Below are 19,926 nucleotides of genomic sequence, written 5' to 3' on the forward strand. Positions count from 1 at the left end.
ACTTTGCTTTCCAGTTCTGCTGTTTGGATACACTGAAATGAAAATTACAATACGAATATATACTAATACAAATTAACTAGTCTACAAAAAGCATACTTCTATTCCTTTTCTAACAAATACAAATATAGAATTTTTTGGATTTGACAATGCTTTTGGCAATTGAAATTCTTGTTGCTTTATTTGAAATGGTAGATTTCGAGATTCTCAATATTTAATTAAACCTGTTATAGTTTAGCTTACAAAACTAGCGCAACACCTTTCACATCAACTCGCCTGATTTTTGTCCTTTACTTGACTTGTTGTTGTCAATTAATAATCATCATTTGCTAGCAGAAATGTATGATGTTTTGAGTTCATCAATTGATAGCTTGAATGGTAGCCGTTAATAGGATGATATAGTAGTTGATGATGATATAGTATTAATTAAATATGTTTGACCCGTGGGTAAAATTTAAAAATTGGATATAGTGGTAATTAAGAATTAAGAATATACAAAGAAAACTAATATTGTTTTTTTCTTATATTATTTCACAATTATTAGTGCTTTTCTAGCTACAAAATTTCAAAAAATAGTAATATATTGGTTTTTTTTGTTTTCTTCCTAGGAAGCTAACATTTTTATATATTTTAAATAAATTATTTTATCTCTCGGAAAAAAATAAATAAATTGCTACTATTTTATATATTTTGTTTTTATAACTGAAAAATAGAACAGTTTTGTTAAATCAGTTTGAATCGTGTCGAAGAAGCTTGAGAATACAAATAGCATTACAGTACAGTATATAAAGACACACACAGAGAGAAGAAGAGTATTGACGAGAAAGGGCGAGAGATGGAATTAGACCCAGATGAGGTGTTTGCAGACGATGAAGATGAGCTTGAAAGTGCTTCGTACCAGGTTTTGGCCTGTTTCTGTTTATTTATTGTAATTGTAATGCTAGTAATTTGTTAGTAATTATGAAACTAATTTATGGATTTTAGGGAAAAGAAGCAACTAAAGAACTGGTTGTTTATCTGGTCGATGCTTCCCCCAAAATGTTCAGCACTACTTGTCAATCGGTGTGTTTGATTTTGCGTTACTTGTGAATGATGATGATTTTGTTGTTACTCTGGACTTAAATTCATTAGTTTCGCAGGATAATGGGGATGATGAATCCCATTTTCATGTCGCTGTAAGTTGTATTGCGCAGTGTCTAAAGACTCAAATTATTAACAGCTCTTACGATGAGTTGGCCATATGCTTCTTCAATACTGTAAGAAATACATTTACATTTGCTTAATTTTGCCATCTTATTGCGAGTTCGGCTTTGAAGTATGTCTGTGTTTTTTGCTCAGGCATGTTACTATTTATTTACTTAAGCAAACTCTCGACCTCAATGATCGAGTGTATCCACTAGTCTACATCTCTAAGGATTGTTTAGGGTTTATTGAACTATTTATGTTGTGATTCATTTCGGTTACTCTGCAGAGAGAGAAGAAGAATATCCAAGATCTAAACGGAGTATATGTATTTAATGTGGCTGATCGTGAGTACTTGGACAGACCAACAGCGAGGCTTATTAAAGAATTTGATTACATAGAAGGTGATGGTTTACTGTCATCTTAATCTTGTTTCTTATTACTAGTGGTGATATTTGCATAGCATTATCTGTTTTGCAAATCCTAAGCCGTTAACATACTTGTATATAATGGAAGTATATAAAATTCATCAATATTCTCCTTTCAACTTCTTTTAGCATGTCATCTACTGTATTTGTCTTCTTCTATATTACTCTGACTCAATAAGAAGTGTTGGGCACGACACATATCTAGGTGTCGGACTCGGAAAATTTGAAAATCAGGGCTGTCCTATTTTTGAACACGTCATGATACATTGATAAACAAGAACGGTAGGTTGATACCTTAACAAAAAGTAACAATTAAATTCAGGTTAAACACAATTTATAAAGAATTTTGTAGATTAGGGATCTTCTTGGCTTGTTTATTAATTTTTGCTCATTTCTTCTGGTTTTCATTGTATATTCAAGTCATTGTATGGACTACCCTACTAGACCTAACACCACTTAAATCTAGTGCTTGCGCACTGGTCAGATTTCCAACACTCTATTATCCACTTCACACCACTAGGATACTCCTTGGGGGTTCTGTATTTGTTATCTCAATAATTTTCTAGATGAAAGTTTGATGTGAAGGCTTCTCCTAGTGCTCATGGTTCTTTCTTGATGATATATACTTGTGGAATGGAAATTTCACCTAACAGATTTTTATACATGCAGAATCGTTTAGCAAACTAATTGGGAGTCAGTATGGTATATTAGCCGGGTCTAGGAATAATTCTCTTTACAATGCTCTTTGGGTTGCTCAGGCACTTCTGCGCAAAGGGTAGTTTGCAGTTTCTTTATTTCATTTTCTTGATATACCTTAATAAGTATGCACTTTGTTTGCTTGAAATCGATTGTTAAACATTTGCCATATACACTAACACTGTTGATTGAAATAATATATCAGGTCTACTAAAACAGCTGATAAACGAATACTCTTGTTTACAAATGAAGATGATCCATTTGGAAGTATCAACGGAATAACAAAGAAGGATATGATAAGAACTACGTTGCAGCGAGCCAAAGTAACTACTGTTTTTATGCCTTCCTTTAAGAGCCCTTAGTATGTGGATCACCCCATTGTTTTATACTTTTCAGGATGCTCAAGAACTTGGCATCTCAATTGAACTTCTCCCCTTAAATAGGCCAAATGAAGAGTTCAATGCTTCTCACTTCTATGCTGTAAGTTGGGACTCCTCAAGTGTGCTTCTTGTAGTCTGTACATGGGACTTTTGTATGAGCAACTTTTACTCACAATTCTGTCAATCTAACTTAAACAGGAATTACTTGGACTAGAGGACGATGATCTAAATCAGTTTATGCCCTCAGCATTGATGAGGTATGATTCAGCATTGGGCCCAGCTTATTTTTTAACATATTTTGTATAGCGAGAATAGTAATATTTGTATTATTGGACTCCCTTCATCTCTTTCCTTGGGCGATAGCGCACCTAGTGAGAAGTTTTCATTAAATAGTTACCCTCAAACTAAAAAGTGATGAAAAAACTAGTACTGGGCATTAGATAAAAGAATCAAGCTTGATGTTACTCTTGTGAACAAATATAACAAATATATTATGCACCACCTGCTCGAAGAATTTGGATAATAAATTTGTTTTGCCAAGCTTGGTAATTTTCCTATTGTGTAATAAAACCTTGTAGGACTTGAATTCTTCTGTCTGCCACAAATCAGGGATGGAAAAAGTAAACCATTTGTGAATTCAAAAATTAACCATAATATCACCAATGTCCCTTTACTCCAAATAAAAGATTGTGCATATAAATACTGCATTTACACTACTCTTGATAGTTGGAATGTACAATTAATCATATCTATAATATCTTTACTAAATTCAAGAGCTTTCCATCACTTACCAACTTATATGGTGACTAGTTGATGAGTTTTATCTCAATACTTGAACTTTGAAATGTAATAACAGATGCGTGTTTGCCAAAATAAAAACATATTTAAAAGAGAAGTTGAATTTTTTGTATATGTCCCTATCTAGGTGAGTATATTATGAACCAAGTAATTGCAGTTATTGCGAGGATGGAACATTCTCTTAGTTTCTTACTATATGAGCCTCTATTTGAGTGCAATTATGTCCTGCTAGAGTATGGGAATCAACCCAGATTTGTGTGATTTACTTGAACAACATGTAGATCTTTTATTGTTAACTGAGGTTAAATGATCAACATATTAGGCTGTTGAAACATCTTTGTTCAACAAGCAAATTAGTTAGCTCACAGGACATGGTGCATGTAGTCGGAGTCAATGAGGAAAGGTACATGGAGAAGACAACATATAGAGCCTGTTTGGCTCAGCTTATGACGTATGACTTAACGTGACTTAATGTGATAAGCTGGGAGCTTAAAATGTGTGTTTGGGTAATTTTGACTTGTTAATGACTTATGAGTTATTAAAAATAGAATAACAAAATAAAAGTTATTTATGGTAACTTATGTCTTCAGTTTTTTTTTATCAAAAAAAACAAGTTTAAAAAATTAATTCACTGAAAAAAGCACCTCAAACTAACTTCTGCCCTTTAAGTCAGTTTCTGGCTTATTTTTAAATTTAAGTCGACTTCTGTCTTATGACACAAATAGACATATTTCAGCTTAAAGTCAAAAATGGCTTAAATCCCGGACTTTAAGGCCAGGCAAACAGGCTCATAGTTAAATATACCCAAGTGCCATGTGATTTTCACCATGTATCTAGCAGACTAGCAGTTAATTATTTGAAGAAGTTGGTGACCTATTTAGCAACTTTAACTTTCTGGCTATAAATATGATTGTAGGATATATGTACTACTGAATGCATGCCACAACCGCCAGCCAATTCGTCATTATAAAGATGCCCCTATCTTCATTGACTAGATGTATATATATCCTAGTTTAACCATATGTTACTTGGACTTGGCTTGAAGTGTCCGACATGGATACGTGTCCATGTGTCGGACTCGATAATATTTTGAATTTACAAGTTTTTGGCCTAAAATAAGTGTACTATTCCAAGTGTCCAAGTTTAAGTGTTGAGTATCCGAAATGGGTACTTCGACGTAAAATGAAGAGTCCGAGTAACATAGGTTATGCCCAGTCCCTGATTTCTATATATAAAAAGTCCCCGAGTCCCTCGATATCCGACATAAATGACTACCCATTAATAATATGACATGGTTCTGCATTTTATGGAAAGAAGCATACACTCATTTCCTCTATCCTCATACTTTTGTATTATGCTAGTATTTATATATGTTTACATATACTGTGAAACAATATATTCATTTTTTTGGTTAATGACCTGTACTAGTGTTTATGATGTCAAATGTTTCAGTAAGTTATTCTCTTTTAAAGCATTTTAACAAATTTAAAGTGGTAAATATTATTGATCTCAGAGGTTCTATATGAGTTGTAAAATGAGAGAGTAAAAGTTACTAACTTGAAATTTTGAACTAAATCTGCTTGTGAAAGTCTTTGTAGATGGAAATGGTAATCTGTTTCATTTCAATATTTGCATATTTTCTGTTACTTTATCAATTATCTGAGGCTAGTTTTCAGCTATTTGCGCATTACAAGTTTCTAACACCATATTTATACATAATGCTACCACCTTTGTAACCAGAAATTTTGTGGTGTATAATACAAGTATAATAGGGAGTAATGTTTTTTTTTTTTTTTTTTGACAATATTGGAGGGAGAGAGAGTCGAACCTGGTGTCCTGGGACAATAAAGGATAAACCCACCACTCTGGATTCTTTTAATGATGTTAATACTTAATATCATCAAACATGTCAGTGTGCACATGGTGGCTGTAATTTCATTATCTGAGTTGCTTATTGGGAATTGAATGGGGTTGTATATATTTGTATTATTTAATTATGATTTCGTACCAAGATATTCTCTTCAGTAGTTTTCTCTTCAGATAAGGTATTGTTTTGAAAGTGAAAGCTAGTCATCTCGGTCCCAACATAATATAGAAGGACATGCCTATTAATATTTGAGAGTTATCTTTGTTGTTTCCTGCAGTTGGTACTCCCCCTCCCCCCTTTCTGTGCTTTTCTAACAGTCTACATGCCAAGGCTTATAGTTTGTTTCTTAATTATTATCCATTATCTTTCATTCCCTGAGTTTTTTCACATTAGTTCAGCATATGTTTAAGAATATCTGTCAATTGATGATTAGTGGCTTTCCAGAACTCTATGCTCGTTCTGCAAAAGTTTCAGTGTAGTAGTTAAGATTCAGTAGCTATGCATTTAGCGAAGTAACTCGTCTCTTACTGCTAGGTTTAATGATCTGAAAAATCAACTGAGGAAGCGCATATTTAAGAAACGTAAAGTCCGGAGAATCACATTTACAATTGCCAATGCCTTATCCATTGAACTCAATACATATGCTCTGATCCGTCCAACTGTTCCAGGTTCTTGTTGCTTTTACTTTACAATTTTTTCATGTCATACTTATTATTATCATTGTTGAGCCAAAAGCTTGCATTACATCATCTATATTTTTTTACAGGGCAAATTACCTGGCTTGATTCTGTCACTAATCTTCCCTTGAAGGTATTCAAAAATCAGTTTTTTGTTTATTTTTATATGATGTTAGTCTCACTAGGAAAATCATCTCTGTATACCGTCTTATCTTATGTTATTTTTTTGGAGTTCCACTTTGAGCTTGTTATAGTTTACCATAACCTGCCATATGAGATGTAATAGTCAATCTACAAAGTAGTCTGAAGCATAAACTCCTACATAGAGGGAAGTCGTAGATAATATTTTAGCATGTGTAAATGGTGGAAACACCTGCGATCAGTTCTCAAACTTTAGTTTGATGGAAATGTTTAGATGAAGTGTTATTCAGTAGGAAGTTTTAACCTGTTGAAATTTATATGCACACTCAGAATGGGAAACATGATTAAGCATGTGATAATCCACATTATTGTAAATTAAATGAATCATTAGACATAAAGCTACTTATATATAAATATACCAGAATGACTTGGTTCGTGGGGACGTGTACAATGTCATTCAGCACATTATTTGAGTTATCACTGGAAGATCTTATCATTACATTTTAGATTCTAATGAATCTTGTGCTATATTGCAGACTGAAAGGTCATTTGTTTGTACGGATACTGGAACGTTATTGCAAGAGCCTCCAAAGCAAAGTCAATCTTACAAGAAGTGAGTGCTTATGTTGTTTTGTATCAATTTTGTTCATCATACCCATGCCATTTGCCATCAAAGTTTTTTCTTCTTTTTTGACTACAGTATTAGATATTTCGGCAAGCTATGAAAATAGAATTTAATGCAACTGTTTGGAATAGATACATCATACATATTACTCCCTCTGAACTGCTTCTGACTTTTTACACATAATTCAAGGTGTTCAAAAGGTTACATCTAAACATAATTATTTTTTGTAAAAATTATATCAGATAAAAGTTTAGAATCTATACTTCCAATTTGGTATAAGAATTGAAATTTTTTGTTGAGCATAACTATTATGTTTTGGCATCTTAATCTACGTGTCAAAAAGTCAAACATCAGTTAATATGGGACAATGGGGGTGGCATTTTCTTAATTATTTATATCGTTACACTACTGTACAAGTTTAAAGGTTCTACATTCATTTGGGTATATCTTACTGACTGGTATTGGCTACTGAGGATCCTGATTGGAAATGGTATTGCTTATTATTAAAGTTTTAGAGTTATGATGTTTTTGATTGTTTAAAATTTAGATTTCTTTGTTTATAATGATATACGTAAATATTTCAGTCCACATGACAATAGAGGTCCATATGGCTGAAACTATGTTGGATGATACTAAGAAAATTCTATTAACTTGTAAAACCATATTTCACTTATTGTATTGTGTTAAATGTTTTCATGTTTTGTGTGTTCCTCTGCAATCTCGTTATCGTTTTTGAATCAATCTCCGAATAGAATGAGGATATCAGTTTGCTTATTTGCATGTGGCTTAAAAATTAAAATGGTAGATATCTCATTAGAGAAAACATGCAACATGCTCCTTTATGCTAGTGTTTTCTAAGTTTATTGCATTTAGAGATGAATCTAACATAATTAATGAGTAGCTGATGAGAGTCTAATCCAAGTGGATTGGGAACGAAGAATATCTTTAATCACAGGGAGAATGAAGTGTAAACCATTGGTTATGCAAATGCCGTGTTCATCACAGGATATCATCTTGTTTCCAATATTTTGAGTTACATTATGATTGGAACGCTTTATTACATATAAAATTCAAGCGATAATTTTGGTCTCTTAATTCACGTGCCAGTGAGGATATTAAATTTTCTTCACACGAGCTTTCAGAAATCAAGCGTATCTCTACTGGTCATCTTCGTCTATTAGGTTTCAAGCCTTTGAGTTGCTTAAAGGATTATCACAATCTGAGGCCATCAACGTTTCTTTTTCCTAGTGATGAGGTTTTACTATTTCTCAGACTTTATGTGCTTGTTTACTTATAATAATCTCAATTTATATCATCCATGGTTGGTTATTTGTTGCAAGGTTGTTTATATTCGTTTGTTGGTGTGCTAGCACATGAGCTCGTTTGGCAGGGCTTAAAGCCCCGGACTTTAAGTCATTTTCGACTTTAAGCTCAAAAATGTCCGACTTAAAGTTAAAAATAAGTCAGAAATTGCCTTATAGTCATAAGTTGGTAGAATTTACTTTTTTGAACAACTTATATTATTATTTTTTTATTTTTTACAAAAAAAGGTCAAGTTCATCACTCAAATATATAATCTATTATAGTTATTTTTATTATTACATTTTCGATAACTCATATGTCACCTATAATACAAATTTACCCAAACAAACAATTTAAATTGCGCACTTATCACATTAAGCACTATAAGCCATAAGTCATTATTTTAAACTCACCGAAATGGCCTTCTTTTCTTTGCGGTTTCTGATTAATTTGAATTAAAATCCAATTGAACTTAAGCTATACTCAGCAATAGATCCCGTATCTGTAATTGAAGTTTTACGTTTTGAATTTCGAGATGCAACCCCAATTGCCATTGAATTTAGCTGCTTAAAACATTTGGAAAAGCCTACTAAAATTTGGCCTGGCTTGCTTCGAGATATATCAACTGTCCATATGATAATTACCTATGCATATATCTTTAACATAAGTGTGTTTATAAGGACAGATTTCCTCTTAGAACGAACCTTGAAACTAATTACTCCCTTCGTCCCTCATTTGCTTACAATTTTTTTGCATTGCTTGGCATGCATTTTAAGGTGCATATAAAATATAGTTTCATAACTTATTTTTGAAATTTTCTCTTTTATATCAATATTTTAAACATTAAATTTTTAATCAGAAGAAAAATAAGTTTAAAATAATTTGTGTAACTACCTTTTATAGGAGCCTTAAAATTTGTGCCAAACGTCTGCCCCCAAGGTAAACAACCTAGGGGGACAGAGGGAGTATGCGTTTTGCTGAAACCTTAACTATGCATATATCCTAATTTGCTATTTAGTTTTTTTTTTTTTTTGCATAAATTAATTATTTCTATTGTTTTTGTTGAAATACAAAATAATGTTAGGCGGAGTCATGACTCTTTTCAAAAACATGTAGTAATTTACCAAAAAATGAATGGTGTTTTGCCGAATAGCAATATAAATTGTAAATCACAGAAATAATTGTGTTCTGTAGCTTATCAAAACAGATATTGATCTGCTGCAGAATGAATAACTATGAGCTGTTGACTAAATAAACATAATTACCTGGTGATTATACAGGTATCTAACCCTGATATTGGTTCTAAATTCTAATACTGACCGAAGTTTTAATTAAATTCGAAACCTATATATGTGTGTATTATTGATAAATAAGAGACAAGTGCTTCTGACTTCATCTAATGTAATAGGATTGTACTTATCTGCTTACATGCTTCTGGCTTCAAACTGGAATCATTTATGTTCATTTACATTGTTATGCAAACTGTGCTTATCCCAGTTTGCCTATAAAATTTGCGCAGGAAGTGGCTGGAAGTACATGTGTCTTTATTGCTCTCCACAAGTCTATGCTTAAGCTCAAGCGGTTAGTATTAACATGTCTGCATACAGCATGTTAAGTATTATTCTGTGTATTCTCTGACCTATTTTAAAAATCCCTTTCCGTTTTACACATTAATAACATTTTGTTTTACTTGTAACTCCCTGAGATTCCTTTACGTTTTTATGAAGTTGGATCAATCTTTTGGATATGAAATTTTAACTTCATCTCTGTTACTCTACTAAAGTTGAAAGGGTAAAAAATTTGTTCATGAAGAAAACATATATTTTCCATTAGTGTATTTATTCCCACAAATTAACTATAAAACATGCTTAGAATTTAAATAAGATTACAAGAATAAGTTCTATGTTATCCAATAGATGTTAATTTCTGCTAGCATTTTACCGTTCAGTTATGCAGTTGCATTTTATGGAAGTTCTACCCATCCTCAGTTGGTTGCCCTCATTGCACAAGTAAGTTAATGTTACCCCCTTTATATCATATTCAATGCCTACTTTACCTTTTAATTTGTCTATTTTATGAGTTTGTACTATATTTGCTAGGATCTATGTTAGTTGGACTAGTGAAGTGTTGGATCCTGCACATATTTGAGTGTCAGATTTGGCCCTTTTAAAAAGTTTTAGACTGAATTTTGGACATGGGTACGGTGAAATTGATCAATATATTTCAAATTAATTATTTTAAGGTAATTATATCCTTGTATAATAATAAACACAAGGAGGATAATCTGGTTGTTTGGTCTAGTACAGCAGAAAAAATAAGATCCTTTAGATCTTGTTGTTCGATAAATGATTAAGACTATATAATAATAAAGATACTAGTGTATAACATTTAAATATAAAATATAATTTATACTTTTATGTTATAAATCGAATATAAGCAGGTTTTGTATATAGAATAGGATTCTTGTCATAAAACTCATAATTATTTTTGTTATACATATATTTATTATAAATATACATATTTATAATTAAATATTAATATTTAATTATAAAATTATATTTATTTCGTGTACCTCGTGTCGTGTTGTGTACCCAAAGGGTAAACACAAAACTGACACTACATCCCAGTTGTGTATTTCGTGTTTGTGTATTTTTCGTGTCGTGTATTCAAAATGCAAACACAAACACTAAATTTTCGTGTCGTATGAAAAATTGCCGGGTCTACTTAAGATTGGCCCATTATGAATTTTATTTGAGAAAGATAAACTCCTCATCATCTTGAACAACACTTAGGGTAAAGAGAAAATGGCTATGTTCATATGCAAACCCTTGCTTGTGTTTGATTCATTAGTAAATATTCTTTCTTGAATATAAGTCCGAAGCATATATTGAAGGAACTAATACTAATACTCTTGTAAGTTGTAGTGATTTGACTTTGAATGTTTTAAATTCGAAAACATAATATAAGTGCACACACACAGTTCTGATTTAAATATTGCAGGATACCTAGAAGGCAATGTGCATTGATCACTTGCCTGGTGCAAAGAATCTTAAGGTTCTTTATTTTGAATTTTCTGAGTGAATATGATGGGAATGCAGGATGAGATACTTACTGGTGGTGGTCAGGTTGAGCCTCCAGGAATGCACATGATATACCTTCCTTATTCTGATGACATACGACATACTGAGGAGGTAGGATAGTAAATAGTAGCTTTTAGCTTTTTGAAGGTTAATACTAAGTCCTAACATAATTTCTTTTGCAATCCTTTAGGTTCATACATATACAGGTGGCACAGCTCCTCGAGCAACTGATGACCATGTTAAAAAAGCCACTGCTTTAATGAGACGCATAGACCTGAAAGAGTTCTCAGTATGCCAGTTCGCTAATCCTGGTAACACATCTGCAAAATACTGCACCAAAACTTGTACAAGTGTTGAGAATATTCATTTTTAATATCTAAATTCTAAATTACTAGTTTAGAAATATTATTTTACTGCCACTTTGTTGGATTCTGTATAAAACAATTCAGGTACTACTTAAAAACGGAATAGTTAGTAGCCTCTCTCTCTCTCTATATATATATATACATAATATATATATATATATTTGCCTATATATATGTGATGCATAATACAACAAATACTTAGAAAGGTGGAACTTAATGTATGTTTCTGAAGGCTGCTTCTCTTTAGATCTTATTGACCACCAAATTTTTATTATAGCCTTACAGAGACACTACGCAATGGTCCAAGCTATGGCACTTGATGAAGATGAGGTGCCTGAGATAGCAGATGAAACTCTTCCAGATGCCGAAGGCATGGCTAGGTACTGTGGTGCTGAGACTATATTCTTTTGCTGTGTATTTGTTGTGCTTTCATTTCCTTCTCCGTTCCATTGCTTTGTCAACAGTTTCTCATTTGTGCATATATCTGTATGCGGATTACAGACCCGGAGTTGTTAAAGCATTGGAAGAATTTAAACTTTCTATATATGGAGAGAACTACGAGGAAGAGGTTGACTTAGCTGTTGGGGGAAAGGGAAATGCACTTGCCAAGAAAAGGAAAGCTGAAGATGCTGCCAAGGAGTCTACTAACTATGATTGGTCCGAATTAGCAGACAATGGAAAGGTTAGTCGGGACCGTTTTTAAATTTGCTCGCTACTTGAGCTGAATGAGTTATAGTAAGGCCCTCTATAGTAAGGAGGTATTTGTAAAAGTGTGCATCTTTTACTTAAATATGTTTCATTTTGTTTGTGTAACAGTATTTACTTTCATTAAGATCCTGGAATATTATAGAATTATGAGTTGACTTATTTCATAAATTCACCATAAACAATTTACGCACTAGTAGTTAACAATTTTTGTTTTGTTTTGTTTTGTTTCAGTTGAAGGATTTAACTGTGCCAGAACTGAAGTTGTATCTAACGGCCCATAGCCTTCCTGTGGCTGGGAAAAAGGAATTACTGATCAATAGGATTCTATCACACCTGGGCAAATGAGTATATATAGCACATTAGCTTCATCTAGTTTAAGCTCATATTCAGGGAAATCAATCTCTCTTCTCATTTTGTGTTGCACAATATTAATCTCATTTCCCGTTTTGTTGTCTAACCAACTTTCGTCTGAGGGGTATGTAAATTTGAAGTACTTTGGCTTTGAAAAGTAGTGTATGGTTTTAGCAGGGCGTCTTTATTGCCGTCTACTCAAAATCTTCTTGAATTTATTACTCCCTCCGTCCCGGTTGGATGTTTATATTCACTGTTTGCACGCATTTTGAGGCTCTTATAAAGTATAGCTCAATAATGTTTTTTCGATTTTTCTTTTTTTAAATAAAAGTTTAAACGTCAAACTTTTTTTCAGGATTTTTTTTATATTAAATATATAATGTAAGTATACTTTATAAGAGCCTTAAAATGCGTGCTAAAAAGTAACGTAAAGAATCTGGTGGGATAGAGAGAGTAGTGTAATAGTAAATCACGTAAAGTTATGTTACATAAAGAAAAAAAGGTTCGAAGAGCCGCCCAATCCATCCTTTGTTTTCGTCTTTTTTCAAGCTAGTTGAGAGGCTAACACTGTTTTTTTTTCTGGTGGAAATGCCACTAAAATTTATTTTTTTGGGTGTTCATGTGTCATTCCTTTTGAAGTGGTATTTTGTCTTGTTATGTTTTTGTTTAATTATATTTGGATTTATTCGATATTGGATCTGTAGAGAATGATTCTATTGGTGTTATTGGGATATAGAAAGCTCGCGAAGATTGTTCATCTGTCAGAGTTTACACTTTTAACATGGTAGCTGGTGTTATAGCATGTAGATAGCTGAGGTTAGGGATGAGCAAAATCGAATCAAAACTCAAAATCGAAACTGAAATCATAATCATTAAAATTTGAACCAATTAATAACCAAATTGAATAAAAATTGAACCACTAATATGATTGCGGTTTGGTTTTAAATTAATTATACAAACTAAACTGCAAAGAATAAAATTAATTATATTTATTTTTTAAATTATATGCATTAATATTATAATTCAGTTTTATAAATTATCTTATAATTGTTCAATACAGTATGTGGTGTTTTCTTCTTCTTCTTTTTTTTTTTTTCTACTTTTCTTTGTCACCATTTTAATTTATTTATATGGTTTAACAGAATGAGGCCCATGCTGCACATGCTACTTCAGTATATATATAACTAGTTTGAAAAACCGCGCGTTGCGGCGGGTTATAAAAATTATATTAATGATTTAATATTAATATTTGTAGAATAAAAACAAACAGATAATGCATGAATAATTTTTTCCTATATACAAAATGAATCATATAAAATTTAACAACAACAAACATGTCCGATGAACAAAACAAATATTATAAAAGAATAACCAACAAACATACATCACTAATAGTTAATTTATTGATATCATCCATCAATATCATGTCAAGACTGTATTCTTCTCCCGTGTTTGGATATGTCGACTCCCACATAGCGGTCTATAACTACTTTTGATTTCAACACCCTTTATTTTTTTAATACTGTGTAAACAGCCTTCATTTATCGTTGCAGAAGAAAGGCACCACCGAGTTAAAAATCGAGTAAGAGAACTTTCATTAGAGAGAGGTAGGGTTGTGATATCGAGGGAGAGGAGGTTGTGTTTAGAAGATCCAAAACCCTACAATCTATAAAGGTATTTATAGGTGCAAAGAGACTTGTGTGCTACTCTTTCCCATAATTAAATAATAACTTGTGTGCTACTCTTTTTCATAATTAAATAATCTGAAACAATATCATATTAAAACTTTTAAGCTACTATATTCCATAAATAATGTGATACAAAATCATATTTTGAAACTTGCTTATAATATACCCGAAACCAAAAAAGGTAGTTCTAATTTTTGATATTTTTCATCCAAAAATTTCAGAAAATTTAGAAAAATAGAATAGAGCGATGTGAGAGGCGCCACCTACACGCCCCTCGCTTCTCCTTTATATAAATTAAAATTAAAACTCGCTTCTCCTTTATATAAATTAAAATTAAAACTTTCAAGCTATTATATTCCATATATAATCTGATACAAAATCAGAAAGACTTGTGTGCTACTCTTTCCCATAATTAAATAATCTGAAACAAAATCATATTAAAACTTTTAAGCTATTATATTCCATAAATAATCTGATACAAAATCATACTCTGAAACTTGCTTCTAATATACCCGAAACTATAAAAGGTAGTTCTAATTTTTGATATTTTTCATCCGAAAATTCCAGAAAATTAGAAAAATAGAACAGAGCGATATGAGAGGCGCCACCTACACGCCCCTCGCTTCTCCTTTATATAAGTATATTGATTTATTTGACATACTTGGGAGATACATTGCCACCGCTCATGTATACTTTAATCTATATATCTAAATTATGTTAAATAATATCACTCTTTGTATATTTATATTGTATTTGTTAATTTTAACAAATATATTAAAAAGGTTTTATATATATTTGATTTTAAAATTGAAATCGCATCATTTAAAATCAAAACCGAAACTCACCAATTATATATAGTTTAGTTTTGGTTTTTGATTTTTCAAACTGAATTAATATGGTTACGCCCCTGTTTTTAGTCAAAACAACACGAAACAGTAGCATGCTCCTGTCTAGCCGGGAAGCCGTTCCTCTAATCTCAATTTATGGGATTAGGGTTTCGCCTAGGTGAGGTGCTGTAACTAGGGTGACGCTTCTCCAATATGAGTTTATGGGATTAGGGTTATTGAACACTAATTTAATAATGTTTTTATGTGATAAGGTCAATTTTAAGTTGCTGCTTTCCGGGTGGTTAGTAAAATTTAAATAGGTTAGAATATCTTTGATTTCATTTTTAGTTTTAAGAATTTTTAATTTTCCGTGTCAAACGATTAGAAAACAAAATAATTAAATATTTTTAAGATCATATTTGTTTTTCAACCAGATTTTATCGGAAGTTGGGAGTTTGTCCCGATTATATTTTACTATGAGAGTTAATCATGATTATGCATTAGCGAGATTGTATTTCTAAAATAAAGTTTTTTTTTAAAGTTACTTGCATCATCTGGAACATAGATATTATTATCATTAATTTGAAAAAAACATGATAGTTGCAGCGTTCCGCTATGTATACAATTGGGTCAGACAGACGGAGCACATTTTAATAAACTTTGTATGAATTAGTTGGCAAGGATGATTCCTATATCAGCCAACAAACAGTGTAAAAACAATCTTGAGACACTGATATAAAATAACATTTGTTAGAAAAGTAAATGCATGATACAACTTACGTTGGATGTCTAGTGAGAATCATGATATAAAAGAGATCTTACAAATCAACATTAATACATAGGTCGCCAAGAATCAGCATCATATGACCATAAAACGAAAAAGACTTGTAAAATTTTAAAAATGTTCTGGTCTTTGCAAAATGCCTACATTCTTGATGGCACTGGGGCCTTGATAACCTGCAGAATCTGCACCACATCCGACATCGAAGGCCTGTCTGATGGCACATGAGAAGTACACACCAGAGCCAACTTAAGAACCGGAGAAACCTCGTCCTCTGGATAATCACTCATGCCTGGATCAACACAGTCCAACACATTCCCCTGCTCCAGCAATATTCTAACATGATCATTTAGTACTACCACATTGTCTTCTCCATACTCAACCGGTCTTCGTCCGGTCACTAGCTCAAGTATCAGTACTCCAAATCCATAAATGTCACATTTCTCATTGACCCTTAAGCTCTGACAAGCTAATTCTGGTGCCACATAGCCTAATGCACTTTTAAACCTGTTACTCACAACATGGTTTTCAAGTTTCCTCAACAGCCTTGTTAGCCCGAAATCTGAGAGTTTCGGGTTCAGATTTTCATCTAGTAGAATGTTGCTTGGCTTGATGTTGTAATGAATTATTGGGGGCCGGAAGGAATGGTGCAAATGGGCAAGGCCTTTAGCTGTACCCATAATGATTTTGAATCTGTTGGACCAAGAAAGTGGAGGTGATTCTTGAAGTTTAGCCTGTAAGCTTCCATTTTGTTCATAATTTGTTACCAGCAGTTTCAAATCAGGTGTCCAGTAATACCCTCTCAGTTCTACCAGATTAGGGTGTCTTGCTTTCCCCAAGATTCGGACTTCTCGGTCAAAATCTTCTTGGCTCTGAATTATGTTTGATGTTGCAAGTTTTTTGATTGCAGCCACATTTCTTCCATTGTCTCCAAATGAAGCCCTGTAAACTGTTCCAAAAACTCCTCCACCAATTTCAGTAGCCTTGTTAAGCAACATTTCAGCACTTAAATTCCAGTCTGGTGATGTTTTTGAATTAAACCAAATGAGTTTTCCTGAGGACAATGTAGTCCCAGACCTTGTTGAGCTCGAGCAAAAGCTTTCCAGAGAATTCTCTATAAACGTAAGCCTCCTCCGAGCAGATATGTTAAGCAAGCTTATCACTAACACTCCTGCTGCAATAAGAACTGCAGCTGATATGGAAATAATAGCGGACACACTGAGAAACTTGTGTTGAGGATATTCTTTGGGTCTTTTCGAGGCATCCTCCGTGTTCTCCCCACCATTTTGATAGCCATATGAAAATGGATCAATCACTAGAGGCTTGGGGGAATTCATCTTACAAGGACCCTTTAACAATGGTGAACAAATACCTAAATTTCCATTCAAAGCACTTGGATTTAAGCTTGGAAATATTCCACCGACAGGAAGTCTGCCTATTAACTTGTTGTAGGATATATTGACTGCAAGAAGATTTTCCATTTTGCCAAGCTCTTGTGGTATCTCTCCACTCAGCTCATTGTACTCTAGTTTCAGAATTTTGAGCCTTTTCAGCTTTGAAATTGATCTTGGAATGGAATTACTCAGATTATTGTGAGACAAGCTCCTGTAGAAAAATAAGCACAACTTAAATATAGTTAACAATTGTCTACATAAAAAATCTTGACAAAATCACCATATTATGTGATGAATACTAAACATCCAGCTATATTATAGATACTTGACCACTTCTAGTGAATTTTTATGATAATTTCTATGTTCAGATTCACTCATTGCACCTACAGAACTATATGTTGAACATGTTTTGGCTAGTCAATAATCTAACATGTGAAATGTGTTTCTGATTTTGGAACCAAGAATGTAGCAGAAGACTTACAACAAGTAAAGAGACGAGCAGTTTCCAATCGCTTCAGGAACTGGACCTGTCAAAGAATTCCCATCCAACTGCAAAATCCCGAGGCTGCCTGAATCACATATATCACCAGGGATTGATCCAAAAAAGGCACTGTAACTCAGATCTAACACGGTTAGATTTTGAGAGTAACCAAGCTCGGGAGGAATTCTTGACTCCAGATTGTTATATGACAAGTTCAAGTATCTCAACTTTGAGAATAAGCCCATTTCTTCTGGAATATTTTGTGTCAGCTGGTTCGCTGAAAGATCCATCACTTCAAGAGACTCAAACAATTTACTTGAAGCAGAAGGAATTGAACCACTCAATTCGTTCCCTGATAAATCCACTTGGCTTAGTCCCAAGGAAAATAAGCTCACAGGTATGCTACCATTGATTGAATTATCAGCTAGACTTAAGTAAGTCAGGGACTTGAGATCACCGATTGATGAAGGCAAAAACCCCTTGAAACCATTACTTGAAAAATCTATGTATTCAAGGCTGCTCATTTCACCTATCCATTCAGGAAAATCTCCGTCCAGCATATTTTTGCATATGCTCAAATATTTCAAGGACTTGAGCCTTTGCAGTGAGTTTGGGAGTGTTCCTGTAAACACATTGTCACACAAATCTAGCTTAATCAAGTGCGGACATAGCCCAATATCAGCTGGTACTGATCCTGAGAACTGATTCCCTTGCAACTTGAGCTCTTTTAGGTAATGTATAGCTGCAACACCATTCGGGACAGGCCCTGTTAGTGCATTGTGTGAAAGATCAAGAACTCGAAGCCTATTAAGTGTCCAAAATCCTGAAACAAAATTGAGGTTTCCAGAAAAATGGTTGTTGGAAAGATTAAGGTAATTCAAAGACCTACATTCAGTAAGTGTGCTAGGAATTGGACCCTGAAAAGAATTTCCAGCTAATGAAAGTGAACGAAGAGACGAACAATTTTCAAACAGATTATCAGGTAAAGGCCCTGAGAGTTGATTTTCTGAAAAATCAAGAAACCTTACTGAACTCACCAAATTTGTCAAAGAACTGGGATCAATACTACCCGAAAGGCTATTCTTACTGAGGTCAAGTGTTTCAAGACTAGGAATGAGCCCTAATTCAGGACTAATGGCACCACTAATATTATTCATGGACATCGACAATACCTTAAGATGCTGCAACTTCTGAAGTCCTCTACCAATTTTTCCTGATAAGCCTAATCCCTCAAGTAATAAACCAGAAACACGGCCTGTAACCGGATCACACTGCACATAGCTCCAAGAACACGGTGATGCATCATCCTGGTTCCACGAATCCAGGTGCGAAAACGGGTCACTGAGATCTGTTTTGAACACAATTAGGCCCAGAATGTCATCATTGAGTAGTCTAAGTGTTTCCTGGCTTTTTAAACCAGTCAAGAAAGTTGCCAGAACCAACATTATTTCAAAATAGCCCATCATCTTCATCATCTTCATCAATGTAGTTTTCTCTCTTTGGCTTTCAGTTGGTGTCTGAAAAAGCAGGGTGTACCACAAGCATATATGCCTGGAGTGAAGTACACAATCTATTGAACATTTGTTGCCAGGAATGAACTGGTGGTTTGTAACAAGTGGTAATGAAATTGTATCATGAACAACTGAACAAGTAGTCCAACTTTACTGACGAGTCATCTCTAGTTGTCTTTTCTTTCACATGCATTTCTTGTAGCTTCTCTTAATCTCTTCTAGTTTACTTATTCTGTAGATATATTTTTCATTACAAAGATTTGTTATTAGTATAAAAATATTGGTCATTCCCGAGAAGTGTCGACTTGTTATCCGCTAAGTTAAATCTATATTCCGAAACTTTTTTAAACCACCCACACTATGTCAGGATCTCGTGGGTTTGTTGTTGGAAATGTTTGTGACATGCCATGGAGTTCGAGTAAACATGCTTTTGTTTTCCTGTGAAAATAATTACTAGAGGTTAGGCTGGGCAAGATCCAAATTGTAGTCACGGGTGTGTACTACTGGCCACAAGGGTCCCATAACATTCCCCGTACGATCAAATACCAAAATAAACAAATATTTAGCTACTGAATATCCAAACTAGGAGAAAATGTCCCAGATTTCACAATACAATGATAATTTTCAAATTAACAATGTTGGAGAAA

At 33.4% G+C, this 19,926-nt stretch overlaps 2 protein-coding genes across 2 annotated transcripts; one reads left to right on the forward strand and one right to left on the reverse strand.

Annotated features, from left to right (window-relative positions):
* Positions 1-727: 727 nt before the first annotated feature.
* On the forward strand, positions 728-12,784 carry LOC108205676 (ATP-dependent DNA helicase 2 subunit KU70). The gene is made up of 19 exons (XM_017375686.2): positions 728-898; positions 982-1,059; positions 1,137-1,253; positions 1,469-1,583; positions 2,277-2,382; positions 2,509-2,626; positions 2,700-2,783; positions 2,882-2,940; positions 5,883-6,016; positions 6,115-6,158; positions 6,703-6,779; positions 7,899-8,046; positions 9,613-9,674; positions 10,042-10,102; positions 11,192-11,284; positions 11,364-11,484; positions 11,816-11,918; positions 12,040-12,220; positions 12,478-12,784. The coding sequence occupies exons 1-19, from the start codon at positions 833-835 to the stop codon at positions 12,589-12,591; spliced, it is 1,881 nt and encodes a 626-aa protein (XP_017231175.1). The 5' UTR covers positions 728-832; the 3' UTR covers positions 12,592-12,784.
* A 3,064-nt stretch (positions 12,785-15,848) lies between these two features.
* On the reverse strand, positions 15,849-19,489 carry LOC108209726 (probably inactive leucine-rich repeat receptor-like protein kinase At3g28040). Its single transcript, XM_017380790.2, has 2 exons — positions 17,769-19,489; positions 15,849-17,498 (listed from the first exon to the last, which is right to left on the reverse strand). The coding sequence occupies exons 1-2, from the start codon at positions 19,247-19,249 to the stop codon at positions 16,037-16,039; spliced, it is 2,943 nt and encodes a 980-aa protein (XP_017236279.1). The 5' UTR covers positions 19,250-19,489; the 3' UTR covers positions 15,849-16,036.
* Between the last annotated feature and the right edge of the window lie 437 nt (positions 19,490-19,926).

Source organism: Daucus carota, chromosome 2, assembly GCF_001625215.2.
Source record: "Daucus carota subsp. sativus chromosome 2, DH1 v3.0, whole genome shotgun sequence".
In the NCBI taxonomy this organism is placed as follows: domain Eukaryota; kingdom Viridiplantae; phylum Streptophyta; class Magnoliopsida; order Apiales; family Apiaceae; genus Daucus; species Daucus carota.

Excerpts from the sequence above, each read along its gene's own strand:
- LOC108209726 (XM_017380790.2), bottom strand. The coding sequence starts at position 19,249 with ATGAAGATGATGAAGATGATGGGCTATTTTGAAATAATGTTGGTTCTG. Across the intron at positions 17,499-17,768 it reads TGCTCGTCTCTTTACTTGTT|GAGCTTGTCTCACAATAATC; the intron begins GTAAGTCTTCTG and ends ATTTTTCTACAG.
- LOC108205676 (XM_017375686.2), top strand. The coding sequence starts at position 833 with ATGGAATTAGACCCAGATGAGGTGTTTGCAGACGATGAAGATGAGCTT. Across the intron at positions 2,627-2,699 it reads CTACGTTGCAGCGAGCCAAA|GATGCTCAAGAACTTGGCAT; the intron begins GTAACTACTGTT and ends TATACTTTTCAG. Across the intron at positions 2,941-5,882 it reads ATGCCCTCAGCATTGATGAG|GTTTAATGATCTGAAAAATC; the intron begins GTATGATTCAGC and ends TCTTACTGCTAG.